The sequence below is a fragment of the Rhipicephalus microplus genome, chromosome 1 (assembly GCF_043290135.1).
Source record: "Rhipicephalus microplus isolate Deutch F79 chromosome 1, USDA_Rmic, whole genome shotgun sequence".
Lineage (NCBI taxonomy): Eukaryota > Metazoa > Arthropoda > Arachnida > Ixodida > Ixodidae > Rhipicephalus > Rhipicephalus microplus.
Window position 1 is genome coordinate 201640937 of NC_134700.1, and position 16787 is coordinate 201657723.

General features: G+C 45.7%; 1 protein-coding gene across 1 annotated transcript in view; it reads right to left on the bottom strand.

Annotated features, from left to right (window-relative positions):
* The window catches only part of LOC119167310 (phospholipid-transporting ATPase ABCA3), a 31339-nt gene that overhangs the window by 9888 nt on the left and 4664 nt on the right, over window positions 1–16787 (bottom strand). The window contains exons 4-6 of the mRNA XM_075868016.1: window positions 13236–13783; window positions 10146–12437; window positions 2056–2184 (exon numbers count right to left, since the gene is read on the bottom strand). Coding sequence (XP_075724131.1) covers window positions 2056–2184; window positions 10146–12437; window positions 13236–13783 — 2969 coding nt within the window. The remainder of the gene's footprint in view (window positions 1–2055; window positions 2185–10145; window positions 12438–13235; window positions 13784–16787) is intronic.

Sequence of the window (16787 nt, forward strand, 5' to 3'; positions counted from 1 at the left end):
GGGCTACCGCTCGATTTGATATTCTGAGTTATAAAAGCTAACCTAATCTAGAACAATGCTCGCAGAAAAACTTACTACCACGAAATGAAGATGGCATTTCATAGCCGTCACGCTCCTTGTATCAAGTAGCGTTGTGTTCATGTACCATTATGGCGGTCAATCTCTGCTAACTAATTTTCCTCGTAATCTACGAAACCTATATTGAAGCAGTGGTCACTATCGGACGACCACCTTCATTACATATCGTGAGGGAAGAAACGTTTGAAACTCTTCAAGAGTACATGTATACTGCAAATTCAATCGCGAAGTGTCCCGCCATAACCAATACCATGATCAACTATAGGCACACGATGGTCAATACACACAGCTGTGCACTAAGTTGAAGTTGCTGACAATGCTGCTTCATTGTGCCTGAGCACTCTGTAATGGTGGGCGTTCGAACCACCTGCCCGCCATGCACTTCGCATGGCGTGTCACCTGGCTCAATTATACTCTGCTGCTAACGGTACTCGTCACACACTATTTCACGCCTGTGTTGGTTGTTTCCGAATCGTTTTCGGTTACTGGCGTGGCTACGTGATAAAATACCTTACCGCCACGCTGAACACCCCAGTGCGATTGCTACTGCAATCTGATATTTTTATTTGCACCAATCAGGATTTTCAACACCAGAATTTCTGCGAGAAACGCTCTCTAACGCTGTCGTTCATAGAGGACGCAGGGCTGGAGAGTCAGCTAATGAACTTTGCTAATTCATATTAAGATCTCGGAGATGACATTACTTGTTAATATAACAAATTTTGTTGTTCAATACCTTAGCGGCAATACAAAATGCATGTTATAATGTTATATTATGTATACAAGCCTAGAAAGACTATCATTTAAAAAAGATAACTTTAATCTAGACAGCATTATATGTTTTCAGGGTGGTTCGTTGGGCAGTGTTTTGGCGGTTCTGTAAAAATGGCGTCACTCCAAAAGCGAAGATTTTATTCCTTGTCACTGCCTGTCAGACATTTGATTTCTAAATTAGTTGTAAGCAAATCTTTAGGGAACGGAAAAGTACCTTGTCTAGTTTCCAAAATATTTCAGTTTAGAAACAACCTTGTTAGTAGATATTGGCGAAGCAGCTCGGAAATGTTAATTTTCTTGACAGGCTAGTTCACTTGCAAAGGGCCAACGGAGAAAAATGGCTCGAAAGATTTCAGAACAACCACGTTATTTTGACGGTCGAATTAAGTTAACCAAGGTGATCTTCTGCATCAATAGAAACTTAATCCTAAACCCAAGGCTGTTCTGTGACAATTACATCCATCTCCATCCGTGTTTTCATCATGTTGTTTTGCAGCTTTCAATTTGTGGATATTCCCCACAACACCGGTTGATCACTTAATGCACCACTCACTGATTCCAATGGAATCACCCGGGAATGAGATGCAGCTACGGCGAGTAGCACACAAATACAGCTGGACTAACAAGTAATTGGTGCGAAACCAGGTGTGGATGGTCATTTAGTCTGTTTCCGCAAAGTAAAGCTTCTTTTCTGGGTTGTCAGCGACTCGGCTGTCAGCGTGGATAAAAGTTATGCATTTTTAAGTAGATTTCTTTTTCCTGTAGTGTTCTCCCGACCAAAGGACTCTAAACAAGACGCGCGAGAAACAAGCGTCCTGAAACGAGCATTCCGTTCGCGTTCAGTTTCTAGCCCACCTTGCAGCCCCGTGTTGAAAACAATGTTTCAGAAAGGCTTCCGACAGCAAAAGTGCGCCAACAAGTCGTGCAAAAAATGTGACTTCTTCCGCACCGACAGCAATCAAACTTGGTAAGCATGGTCTTTTGAAGCATCAATATAAAACAACTTCAATGTGAAAATGCATATATCTTTTTCTAAAATCTTTTCCTAGCTCCACATACCCTTTAAAATCATGGACCACTTATTTCGGCACTTCATTCCCCAACACACGCTGCCCCAAACTGGTAACATAAACGATTGCCAACTAGATAATAATAGTGATCCCCTTGTGCTACTTGAAAAGGCAATAGGCGCGGCGTACTCACTAGAAAAGAAGGTTATTGCATGGACCACCATGAATCCGGATACCAGGGAGTCCGTGACAAAAGAGTAGAAATAAACAAATGGCAGCATGCTGTGCATGAAGAGAGCATATGTGACCATAGCAATGACCACTGCAAGAAGAAAGAAAGAAGGTTTCAGATATGCTATACGTTCCAAGCTACAAATTAAATATCGCCACGCTGTTTATATGCGTTCTGTAAAACGTTAAAAGATCACTTTTCTTAAGGGAATCGCCATTCACGGTGTTGGAGCCATCCCTCAGCATGCTCTAATTGCAACATATCGAATAAACGACTTCTCAATAAACGCTATCACCCGAGGACTATTTCAACACATGCATTTCACATCTATTGTGGGAACAGTAAGCTCTAATCAGCCGTACAATTTACTTCCTTATTTCGTGTTCTGACCTCTGTGGCATGCACTTTTCAATCAAGTACGTTGCAGTCGGTGCCCACACCTCATTCCTGTCGGCAATGTGTCGATTTCTAAAGGCGTAATCGTTATCCCACCTGCATGGCTGTATGCAGATACAATACTATAGCACACGTAAACGGCAGGCAATATGGGGAGAAGTTTCGCTAAGTTAGTCCTACTTCTTTAGGCTAAAACACAAAAATAACGCTTAAGGTTCAACCAATCTAAAAGTTCAGAAGCAGATGGGGGCGTAGGCGGTACACTCTTAGAAAAAAGTTAGTAAAAAGGTAGCAACTGCAAGCAAACAGGCAGTAACTGCAGCGCTTACTACCTTTATCAAACTATCACTACCCTTTTGCAACCTGTTTACTACCTACGTTAGTAAACAGTTACTAGCTGCAGCCGTTACTAACTTTTTGCGACCTGTTTACTACCTACGTTAGTAAACAGTTAGTAACTGGAATGAAAGAGGTAGTAACTGCATTCATTGCTACCTTTCTTTCTTCGTTACTAGTTTTTTCCTACCCGGCTGCTGACTATTTAATCCGAACCGGGTTTGATTCTGATTATGATAATTCAAGAGAGGTATCGTCTCGACGTATCATCATTAAACGGAAAAATGGCGCAGGAGATATCCATTGATCAAGAAAAAAATTGTTTAGAGTACGCAACCGAGATATGTAAATGCCATTCTGATATTGTCTAAATGAAGAAGTACAAGTTAACAAACCATAAGCAAGTGCTACACGCATTGTAATAGACAATTACAACAAAATTAGCAAATTACAGAAAATTAACAAGACCGGTGGATCAAAATAACAAGATAGTTACAATTAATCTGGAGGACGGTCACAATTAATCCACTGTGGCGTTTCTCCAAATATTATTGTCGTTGTGGCACGTGAAACCCCAAAAACAATTGTTACCTTTTAACCGCTGATATACTAGCTGTGTGAAGCATTCAAATGCACTGAGACTATATTAATAAGTACGGTACCTTGTTTCGGCCACTGTAAATAATGCCTTTTTGTGGCCTTTTTATAATAAAAAAGATATGACATATATTTTTTTTAAAGTAAGGCTCATTAAAAGTTTTGTGCTACGTCCCCAATCACACGTAGTCAGAGAGTATGATATAGTGCTCCAGATGCACACTTGCTATAATTCATCCAAAAAAATGGGCGTACCTGTGCCAGACATGCATATGCAAAGTAGGGGATATATATATCACACGTGTACTTCCTACTGTAGCGTAAAAATATAGTGAACATGTTATGTCTATTTATCTTTCGCGTTCATGGCACACCACGTTTCATTGCCCGTAGGTGTCTAGTAAGGAAACATTCATTACTTACATTAGCTTACATTAGACTTACATTAGCAGTGGATAAATATGAAAATGAATATTAACTAGGTAGTACCGGTGACAACTTTTCTGAAAACTATAAACGTTACTACCCATCGGTTGTAACGGCTATGGTATTAACCGTTACTAAATGCTGGTAGTAACAGCAAAGCTAGTAACTGTTACCACCTTCGCCGTTACTAACTGCGCTTACTACCAGGGTTGTAACACATGTGACAAACCGTTACTACCCCAAAGTTAGCAAGTACTACTACCTTTTTTCTAAAAGTGTAGACGTTAGGAGAGAAATTTCGGCAGGCTATAGTCTTGCACGTTTAAGCAGATGGGGGCTTCAAGCGATGAAAAAATTGGAAGTATTTTATAACAAGCTGCAGTGACCAATGATTTTATAAGCCCATTATCGATGCACGCAAATCATATTGTGTAAATTGGTTGAAAAATTCCATTAAAAGAAGAAACGTTCTCGTATTATACCATTACAAAAGCAAAAAGGCACTTCGTAATCTAGAAAACCTCCAAAAACAAAAATACTAGCAGCGACACCCCCTTGAATATACCGCTCGGACCTGCCCCACTCCTACAGCTGCCATTACGATTAACACTCAATCTATGGAAGAGTAGTTTAACGCCGTTTCCTGCCTTACAAACAAAGGTTTTCTTTTTCCCGAGCAGGATCTTACATTATAACATTATGTGTTGCCATCAGTGCGTATTAAGGAAGCTAGCTTAGCCAGAAAACCCAATTTACCTTAGCGCTCTAGTAGGGTGAATGAACGTATAGAAGCGGTTATTTCGTTTTGACGCAGGCTGTTGTGTCTTCAAGCTTCAGCGCTATCACTTCGAAACATCTAAATGCCCTATATACCCTTACGCCCAGATTTACCTTCAAAAGGCAGCATGCACGCCCCCGCATGAAGGATAATACATTGTATAGTTAGAATTTAACGTCCCAAAACCACGACATGCTTGTGAAACGCCGCAGTGGAGGGCCCAGGAAATCTCCACCACCTAGAAATTCTTTAACGTCCACTTAAATCTAAGTACACTGTCCTCGCGTGTTTTGGCCTGCATCTAAAATGCACCCGCCATGGCCGGGATTTCATCCAGCGACTGTCTGGTCAGAAGTCGAGTGTCGTAACCACTATAGACCACCACGACGTGTCACGCACAAACGACCGATTCGGCAGCCGGTATTGCTCTTACGTACATTACAAGGTGACACAATATGACATTAGGGTCGGTGGGGCTTGCTTTTGTTGTTTTCCGGCTTATGTGACAGATGACTAATCATCTCTTCGCATTTTATTTAACACTAAAGTGTTTTATGCAAGAATCCACCAAGACTTCACTGACGTATTTCTGTCACGGATATGACGTTGGTAAAAGTTACATGAACAAATGCAAATAAAAACAAAAAATTACGTTCATTTCGAAGACCAGGGAACCGAACCTATGACTTCTCGCTATAGGACTGCGCCATCGGCGCATAGGCAAAATGTCCTTCAGACGCGCCTTACATATCTTCACACTCCTTTGCTCTTTATACTTGCGTTCTTCGTTTGTTGGGGCAGTGCCGCCGCCTAGCGACGAAGACAAGTACTTCGTTATGACACTAACCAGCCACGACAGAGGCGGCGGCATAGTCTCAGCGCTACGGCGCCTCGGTGCCACCATTCGAACGGACGCTGGAATGCGCACTATCAGAGCTAAAGACCTTGAAACTTCGTAAAGTAGTGACATGTGTGACGACATATGTGACCAGATGCCGGCCGGCACGTGGCGCCACGCACTGCATTAATTTTTGTTTACAATCGCTCAGCGCGGACTCACTGGTGTACATCGCATCTGTTTCACAGATAAGTACGAGTCCTTCCGTGCGCGTTGTGCTGTGGAATACTTTTCACCCCAGACTGATGCCACTGTCGGTTGCCATGGGCGGCTGTTGTGCCCACTGATGCCAAAACAAACCTACAAGTAAATGCTGAAAATTGGCAGATCCCACGTACTGTGCGAATCGATGATATGCGAAGCATGAATGAGAAATGTTGGCATGTGGCTTTGAAATGAGCACAACGTTACGAGGTGGAAGTAAATGATGCCGTGCATGACTTCCGTGTCATGATTATCATGTTTGCATGTGTCGCTTACCTTCGTCATCTATTCATGTCACGTGATACCAAACTTAGTATATGTGGAGCTAGCGAAACGACCGCGAGCACGCTGTGAGCGTGGTATGTTGTCATGGTCTTACATGACACGGGTGTCAGGATTTACATGTTTGCACCAGCCATATATTTCGTCATCCATTGACGTCATGTAACACCGAATTTGGTATATATGGAGCTAGCAAAATGGCCGTTAGCGCATCATTAAGGGCCCGATATGCTCCAATGTAGCGTTGACGCGCGCTCACACTGGGCACAGTGACGCTACGTTAGCAAAATGCGAACACTCTATAGTCTGACGCCAGGCGCGACCAGCGTCCGTCGGCGTGGCCCGACGGTAACCAGCGTGAAATGCGACATGCTGCATTTCGCGCCGATGCGCGTTACCTAGACAATACTGCGTCTCCCTTTAGTCGTGACGGAGGGACGTTGGACGCGCTGAAACACGCATGCGTCAAAGCAACGCAGCGCGGCGCGCGCCAGCGAGTATTTGGCAGGACCGGCACCTGGCGTGGCAACGCTGGCGTGACACGACGAAATGAACGCCGGCCAGCACGCGCACCACGTCATGTCAAAATGTATTGGCACCTTGACTGTGGCATGTAGTCATGTTCTCTCATGTCAGGCAACTCATGATTATCATGTTTGCACCAGTCACATAGCTTCGTCATCCATTGGCGTCACGTAATACCAAATTTGACATATGTGAAGCTGGCGAAAATGCCATGAGAGCATCATCAGTGTAGCATGTAGTCATGTTGTTACATGACACGTATGTCGTGGTTATCATGTTTAAATGTGTCATTTACCTATGTAGTTCGTTCGCGTCGCGTAATACCGAGTTTGGTACATGTGAAGCTAGCGAAACGGCTGCGAGGGCATCATGAGCGCAGCATGTAGTCATGTTGTTACATGACACGCACCTCTTGTTTATCATGTTCGCACCAGTATCCTACCCTCGTCGTCCAAACACGTCGCGTAATACCAAACTTTTTATAAGTGAAGCTAGCGAAACGGCCGCCAGCGCATCATGAGCGTGGCATGTAGTCATGTTGTTAAATGACACACATCTCACGATTATCATGTTTGGACCAGTCACATACCTTCGTCATCCATTCACGTATTGTAATACCAAATTTGGTATAAGTGACGCAAGCGAAACGGCCGCGAGCGCATCATGAGCGTTGCATGTAGTCGTGTTTACATGACACGCTTGTCATGATTTTTATGTAAGGGTCTGTCGCTTCTGTTTGCCATGCAATCATGCGATACCGTACCAGTTTTGCAACATGCCATGTAAACGAAACCACCGCAGAGCTGCAGGACCATGAAATGTAAACCATCGCATTCATGACATACAAGTCATGATTTTCATGTTATGACTAGTCAAATGTGTTCTTCATACAGCCATATTATGCCATACCAAGTTTGGTGTCGATGCCATTATCAAAACAGCCAGGAGAGCTAAAACTCGTAAGCGGCTAGATAGATACGCACAAAGTCACCGAAGTTCCCTAATAAATGTTTCGCATTTAAAATCACTTCATGGTACCATCCGCTAAGCGCAACAAGTTGTGACAAATGATGTGGTTACATAGAATCGGAAGTAAGAACTTCAGGCCGACGTTTCCGACTAGCCGTTGTGAGGTAAGTTGCGAGTCTCTCAGTGTAAGCGTTCGTCGAGATTCGCGTAATTTGGTACCCGCTCTGACGTGTTAAACATGTTGTAGCTAATTGCGCTGAACTTCGCCATGTTCGTTACGTTTTATTAGCGCATCTGCGTGGTCTGCTTTTTGTGAATACATGGTTACCTTTTCCTGCTTGACGTGATGCGCCGACTAGTTTAGTTCGTGGTATTGGTGACCGAAAATGTAATTGCTTAAACTTATGGATTACGCGCCACCTCTCTGCATAAACAAAACTGGATTGTGCTCTCTATTAGTCTTTGTTGCGTGCTCGTAATATTTGAGAGCGTTGTGCTTTCTTTGTTCTTCTACGTTGACCAATCAGCTGGAGGATATGAGTGTCGGCTGCGTTCATCACTTGGGGACTTCACGTATACATGCCATTTCGCGAGACAGCTTACGTGTATTTCGTGTAAAGATTTATGTGCGCGAGTGGAGCTCTCGCTGAGGAATAGCTTACGGTGGCACAATATAGTTCATTCATCCACTTGCTCGTTCTTTCGGTGATGTAGTTCGTATGTCAGATACGTCATCAAGGTACCCTTGTGAAATGTGGTCGGTGTGTCTAAACGCTTAATGAACAACTCCTGCTATTTTTCGAGGTCAATGGACCTCAATAAAATACACTGGGTAAGTTCATTTGCACGTTTGCACCATTCATGCCTAATTGCAGGCTAGAGAGTTTCACAAATCATTTTTGAATGAATTTTATAGTTTGCCTCTAAACGCTCACCTTGCTTGCCATAATTAAGGGCAACATTGTGTGAGTGGCGTTGATTTGGCAAAGCGGACGTGATGGAACTGATGCGCCACTACAGCGTCTGCTTGAATGCTGTAGATTGTGCGGGTTCGGCCGGTGCTTCCTTAGTTGAGCGTGCGATGTCCTTTTCCGTGTTGGTGCACGTGTGGTGGTTGGCAAATGGTGTTGCGTTGTGGGCCACTCACGATTCGCCACACATTCATAACCGATCACAGCAGGCACAAACTTGGACGGCCTGCAGACCATCTGCAATCTGGCGGCGTTACGCACGACCAGCCAGGTTCTGCCAGGATATTACGTCATACGTAGAGCGCACTCTGTTGGGTTTCGGTATTGCAGTTTTTTGCGAATCGAAAATTGTTTTCAAATTTGTTGGCCATTTCAGCTATCGGGAGCGTGACAAGAGTGTCTCAGGAACATAAAAGCACCATTCCCTCGACATGGTAAAAAAAAACACTGGAGTTGGCCTTTAACGGAACAACCACAGCTGTTCAATTATGCCAAACACAAGCGATGTGCGCCTTCTGGCGCAATATTAAGGTTAAAGTCTTAGATGTCTCGTCAAACGCTGAAGTTGACTGCCGGCGACATTGTCGTCCCGTGTCAACGGCGTCAACGTAAGCTGTTGCTTCCACTGACAGTTATTGTGAATACCCCCTGCACATTGTTAGCACTATGTGGTACAACACGGAGCTGTCATGGGCCATCGTTACACTCGTTTAGATAATTCAGGGTTAGACGTCTGGCAGGAATTTGCTCAGTGCGCTGCCTGGAAAGCAAGCACCCTATTTGCGAAAGGGCATCTGCTACACCGGAGTAAAGCAGATGGCGCCACGTTCGAAAAGAGAGCGAAGAAAAGGAGACAAAAAAAAGAGCGGAGAAGGAGAGTGTCGCTTCTTAACGAAGTTTCAGAGGATAATTTCGAATGCAATGCAGTTTCTCCGGACAAAAATGTATCCCGGTCGGAAGTCGTTGCGTGTTGCGGAGCATCACCATCTATGGGTGCTGTAGCCACTAAACACCAATAGACATTGTCTGTCAGTTTGCAATGTTGAACTAAATTTCTGAAGACAGGCTTCACTTGCGGGTGTAATACCGATTGCTATATCAGGGGGATTAACCACATTTTTTTGCGTGGTGTGCCAACTGCATTGTTACTCCCCGCCACGTATCAGCTACCCATTACAGCTTCACAAGGTCCCACTTTAACTGCATCATCCCACGTCCGGGCGACATGTCAGGTTCTATTTCGGAGTCACCCGCGGGGATTATCACATGCTCAGGCGCAGGCTAGTAGCAAATTAATTCTGCGGTAGCCTATGGTGTAAAGTTCTAGATAACGAAGACCTCAGGAATTTCTTCCTCCACGTTTATGAACTTCCCAATATAACAAAGTTGTTTGAGCATGGTAATGATTTCGCTAAATCAAGTTTCAAGTTTATGTGGCATCTGTAGCGGCAACGTGACGCTCCCATGTAATCGTCCAATTGGACGCAGCGCGTGTGGGCGTTCTGTCACAGTCTTCTTTACCAATTAAGTGCCCAAGCATGAAACCCTAGCAATTTTTTGTAAATTCATTCGCAAATGTATCTGCTTGCAATGAAGACTTTTAGCTGCATGCATGATTTCTTTTTCTGCATGTAGAAAGGAACCATCCGATAGAAGCACGATTACTTACCATAGTTTGCGAAGTTCTGGTAGAAAAGAAAGCCTGGGAAAAGCATACACATTAGTCCGACCATTGCCATGAACATGTCCCACACGTAGTTAGCCAGCCAGTAAATGATCGGCGACACGCCGGACACGAACTGCATGCGCTTCGACTTGCTCACACGGTCATCCACGGGGAAGAAGATGAAGCTGGCTGTGGCCACTGAAATGCCAGCCGGAAGCAGAAAAAAATTTGTCAGTCTCGAAGATATGATTTCTCCGAGAGTCTCCGCATGGCGTGCATTCTTCAGGCGCCTGGAGGCGATGATTTTGTCGCCCTTTTTGACTGGTCGCAGTACGGCCACTACTTCGCTTTTGGTGTCATTCGTAGCGTTGCGCAGGAGTACCGTAGAAATAGCATTGATGGACAAAGACTGCGAGTGGAACGCGTCGCCGTTGAACCAAGCCACAGCCTTTCGCATCGTCGGGTTGTCTTTCGGAGCAGAGAACTCGCCTCCAAACACGTATTTATCCCCGCCAGTCCGTGCTCGTTTTTCCTCGTCCACGAATTTACCTATGTTGGGAAGCCTATCTACGGGGATTTCCCGAGACCGGAGGTACTTTTCGTACCCATCTTCTGCCAACGACTTAGACGCGTCATCGAAGGCGACGAAAACGTTCTCCGATTTGTCCAAGTTGCTGAGGTCATAGATGAAATTGTCGGCAGAAAATTCGACCGCCACCCGTGGTACCGCGATGGTCTCGAGCTCACCGCGCAGGATGAGGATCACGGTGGGAACGATGAAGCAAAACAACGGCAACGCCAAGGTTTGCCAGGTGTATTGACGACGTTTGATTATCATTGCCACAAACATTTGTCCCCAAGTAGGCTTGGCGGGCTTCAAGTCGTAGACGGCCTTGACGTGCTGTTGAATTTCGAGGGACGACTCGTACTTCTCACCACCGGCGGCAATGCCACCAAGGTCTTCCGTTTCAACGGTAAGGTTGGCCATGCTGTAGTCCACATGGTCATCGGCACCCCTCTTCACGTCAATGCCCATTGCCTTCTCCAAGTTTGTCTTGTACTGGTAGTCACCAGAGTCCATTTCCAGTACAATGCGAAAGAAGATGTCTTCCATCGTAACCACGCTGATTGTGAACGAGTTTATGCCAAACTGGCCCTGTTGAGCCTCAAGTCTACCCAGCACTGTTGCCACGGGAGTGTAGTCGGTGTGTTGTCCCAGACCAATGGAGGCGTACATCTTGTGGTCTTGTAGCACGTGAGCATCCGGAATTGTCTGACGAATGGCTGCCAAGACAGTTCGGCCCCTGAATTGCGTGCCTTTTATAACCTTTACGGTGTATCCCCAGCCGTAACGTCTCTGTATGAAAGCTGTGGTGCCGTAGCACTTGTGGGCCGAGTAGCTCAACATGACGAGCCTGTCGGCTCGCGTATCAACTTCGTACACATTTGCCGTGGCTGCGATGATGCACATTGAGCTCTTCAAAGAAATCAACGCGTTCCAAGCTATTGTTCTCGCCGCCGGGTACATTTTCACCATGACTTCATCCATTATTAGAACCTTTGGACAGGTGATGAGTGCGATGGCAAGACTAAGGATTTTCTTCTGAGACCTGTCCAACTTGACGCATAGTACGTTCATGATTGGTTCTAGCTGAAGCATGTCCCTCACTTGAGTCAGCTGCTTGTCCAGCACGGCCCATGCCTCATTTCTCATGGAGCCAAAAAACAGAAGGTGCTCATGAACGGTTAGCTCGGGGAAGAGCACGTCCCGTTGCTGGACGTAGGCGATGCTCTGCCGGGCATAAGCAGTCTGCAACATCATGTCGTAACCAAGCACCATCACTTGCCCCGCGTTTGGAAGAGCGTAGCCGGTAAGAACGTCACATAGACTGGTTTTACCCGCTCCATTTGGTGCAACGATACCCAAGATCTCACCGTAGTAAGCTTTGAAGTTTGTGTCACGCAATATGTGCTTCTGCTTGCGCTCGTACTCAAGCTGGCTCACAGTGACAGCTGCTTCAATCGTCGGGTACTTCTGGAAGTGATAGCCATCCGGTTCTTTTGGTTCGATGATATCCACACTACCCTGGGCGCCAGGCCGCCAGTATTTGAGTGTGAAGGGAAACCAAGGATCCAACGGTACACCGAGCGCCCATGTAAGCACATTGCCAAAGTACCAAATCATGATGGCGACGAAACCAGTGGTGGCCAGCATCACAATCCATATTTCAACCATCGTGACGTTGTCGAGACCGAGAACCTTTTCGTTCACCATATCAAAGGTGTAGTCTTCGCCTGAAAAAGAAGATGAAGATCTTGAACGTTGTCTATAGTGTTGAAAACATCCCACACTAACATGACACACCGAAAGCAACATTTTATGCTATATGCTGCATTTGTTTAGGCGGAATAAAACCACTTTCTCTACTCTCAAATAATCTATAAATAAAATTTACACGCGTTACTCTACCACTTCTTTCTCGCCATAACGTAATGACTTTACAAACGACCTCACCGTCTTTGTGATAGGTGCATCCCTTAACACCTTCAAGCACTTTTGAACACATGCTAGAGCTCAGTAGTTTCATCGTTGTAATTTCAGTCGCGGTGCCATGGGCTTGATTACCAGAGCCTCAGCCTGCCAGAATTGTCACTCGGCTAACTTCAAAACCAAGGTCACTTCTCTGCCGCTGTATCCCAACCATCCAATGTAATTCAAAGCACTATCCCCCCACAATGTATCATACCAGTGTCACTCCTATATATATATATATATACAAAGCGTTATCACAACCTACACCACTTCATTATTTTCGACCGCTGATACGACTATACATTGTGTGCGTTTTCGCAAATACGACATACACTTGTACATAGCGCTACTTTCTTTACTTTTATGCGCATTGCAACAACAACCTTTTTAAATTTTTATGCTTAATTACATGTTAGCGTATTGGAGAAAATGAACTGTACAATTTTAAAAATGACGTCTATATAACTAGTGAACGAGGCTACATTTTGTGATTCTACTGCGATTTCGCGATTCAGGTTGCGAGATACCTCGACAGAGCTACAAGGGCACTGGGCACTCACCGGCGATCACGGCGCAACCGAGAATTCTGAAACACCAGTGAAGTCCTATGCAGGGCAACACCGATGTCAACAGTTTCGACAGACGTCCGGCGATAATGTAGGTGGCGGCGTATCCGTCAAGATCCTCCAGCGCGAACCAGGCTGCGAGGTAACCCCCCAGCCAGTAGCACAGCGCGAACACGACCGCCGCTGTGGGGCTCGTAAAGAAGAGCGACAGAAACATCGCCTTGACCATGTACAGCAGGGTGAATACGGTGAAGCTTATGAAGACGACCGTCTTGTCGATTCCCATGAGGTAGGTGATGTGGAAATCGCTGTGCCAGTTTGGCGCAAACAGCATATGGGTCATGTTGCAGAGCACGGCGACCATGCCGATGAAGAAGGAGGCGACGAAATGGCCAAGCCAGTAGACGGCGTTGTTCAGACCGACGAGGCGCAGCTTCTCGCGCATGCCGCTCTGGTTCTCTTCGACGAGACGGGCCACCAGTGTGCAGAAGGGGACCATGTAGCCCAGGCCTGCGCGGAGTGCGGTGAGGCTGTATCCACTCCTGCAATGCAAAGTGAAGCGGCACGAAGGGATAAACAAACCCCGCATGCAGAGCCTGGTAGAAATTAGTGCCACCTCCACACTTAAGATAAGCGGCAGCGTAGAGATACGGAATCAACATCACATCAACCATATCTGGCAGAGAGCATATACATATTCTGGCTGTCACGGAACAAGAACCTATAAGATTTGAAGTGTTTCAACCGCAACCGGATGAAACTAACTATATTAGGGGCTTTTAGCTTGTACGTATACTTATTTACGTTAACGTGTCATTACCGGATACCGGTTTGCGTTTACCGCCTTACCGTAACGCATGTCTTTCAACGTTCTAGCTTCCCATACATAAACGTTTACGTTTGTTCGTAAACGTGTACATTTACGTTTTCGCAAAGCATAAATGGTGAAGCTAACTGCATTCAAACTGTATCTAACTTGAATAGGATTGAATCATCACCGCGGCAAAACCACGAGACGTTTTTTTTTCTTTTTTTTTCACGTACAGTACCCTCCTATGCACTAAAGAGGGAAGAATACAAGGTTACTGCAACGATGGCGTCGACATCTTGTGACGCTTCGTGCAACCAGAGTCATGAACACGTTGGCTCAATTTTTACACCAGACATGTCATGCACGATGTTTCTGCCACAACAATTTCGTGATTGCCTGGTTCATTTAGTCCTTACTAGATGACGCCACATTTCCAACGTAAAGCGTATCCAGGTTGTAGTTCATAGTTTACGTTACGTTCCGTAAAAACCCACGCATGACTAGATTCTATCCGGTAACACGGTAAGGTAAGGAAGTATGCGTGCAAACTAAAAGCCCTTATTGTGTGCCTATGAGGCACTCGTTAGGGTTCCTTTTATATTTCGCTTAAGTGGTACACTTAAGTTTGATAAATTGTAGCATTCACTTTTGGGTCAAGTGCGTTTGTTTACGTTGCAAAAGGCATTACAAGACGCCTAAATATTTCTTTAACGACGATCTTTACTGATGACGCAGTATTCGAAAGCTTTGCTGCAAAATATGAGCCAGCGACGCACTTTGAGTTCTTGACCACATTGAAAAGTAACTACATAGAAGAAAGTATGGAAATAAACCCAGAGCTATACTATTAACATTCGATGGATGGCTCATTACACGCCAACAGTCCAAACCGTCACACTCAACAAAAACCGATTTTTTTAAACAGATCTTACAAAATTACACTCATATAGACAGTATATTTACAGTATTTTCCCAAAATATTTCAAGCAAAACATTTTTCGGCCACGTGAGAGCCATTGTAATTTCACAAGATGGTGAAAAACCAGGTGTGCAAAATATTTGCTATAATTCGACCGTTTCGCTCATTCATTAACACTTGCGGACGGAAATCAAGCAAGCTGTAGACGAAGACAACAACGAATGAAAAAATTAGAGCATGTTCACGAGGTTTAAATGATAGAGAGTGGGGCGAAGCTGGGTCCACACGCCGCTACCACGCCACTGCGGCCTCCCGTTCCCGTATGCCCGAGTCTTGTCGGCGCCGTCACACAGCTTCACGGCACGCCTCCACCTCGCGCGCTCGCACATCGGGGTTCCGTCTTCGAGCGCGAGCCGCAGCCGCCTTGCGCGCACGCCGCTCTGCAGCCTTGTCCACACTCCGGCCTTCTGAGCGCGCGCGCGCGCCAAAACGGCGTTTATTTAACTACACCACACCCCCTAGCGTACGGCGCTGCCGCCGAACACGCAATCGCCAACGTCTTCGTGTGACGTCATTCTTATTTTCTCGCGCGCTTGCACCGTGGGGTTCCGTCTTCGAGCTTGAGGGGCGCTTGCACCGTGGGGTTCCGTCTTCGAGCGTACTATACTTTTTATCGGCAAACCGTGAACTATCCGCTGGCCACGTACGTCCATCGTCTGTCTGTCTGTTTGACGCATGGATGGACGGACGCATGAACAAACGCAGGGACGGACGCATTGACGTACGAACGCACGGTGGACGCACGAGAGGACGGATGGACGCACGAGAGCACGGACGGACGCATGGACGAACACAGGGGCGAAAGGACGGCCGTAAGCATGGACAGAATGACAAACGCTTCGCCCCACTCTTCATCATTCACTCGATGGATATGCTGTGATTTTTATTATTTATCATACAAGTAACGTCCTCCAGTATCGTACGATTTGCCTTTTTCAGCGTATATACATTTCGTTATATGTACAAGTACCACCAGTCTTAAGGCCAGTTCAAGAACAAGAGGCGGCTACATACGATTACGACGGGACGCTCAGCCCACGCCTCTGAAAAAAAAATGAGTATCTGCGTGCTTTGCTGACAAAGGTCGTCGAAAAACGATAGTCTACTGTCTGGTGAGGGAGAATAAAAGGTTTGCTTGTTCTGCGCAAGAAAATCAGCGAGTCGGCGCTGCGTGAAATATGGACGCCATATAGCAGTAATTTGAAGAAACGAAGTTTTTCTAGAACGAAAAGTCGCTGGTAAATGGCAGCACCATGCCGTTTCTGTTAGGGGCTTTAGTTTTAGTGAAACCTATGCGGTTCTTTTTTCGTTCATAACGTCGCATTGCCAGCGCCGCGTATTAAGCACTGCGGTCTTTATAATTACGTATTTGTGCATTTTATAGATTAAGTAACACACTACCTAATGACCCCGTACTGATGTTGCGTCAAAATATGAATAATATTTGTTTCTTGATTCACATTGTCAGCCCGTATGATCGCAGAAACCAGTTATCAAGATGGCTGGTCGCTTTGGAAGGGGTTAAACTTCTGCCATTCAACTGAGTGCATGGGGTGACAGACAGACAGACAGACAGACAGACAGACAGACAGACAGACAGACAGACAGACAGACAGACAGACAGACAGACAGACAGACAGACAGACAGACAGACAGACAGACAGACAGACAGACAGACAGACAGACAGACAGACAGACAGACGGACGGACGGACGGACGGACAGGCCAAGATTTCCGCGTAGTCCCGCCATGTTGT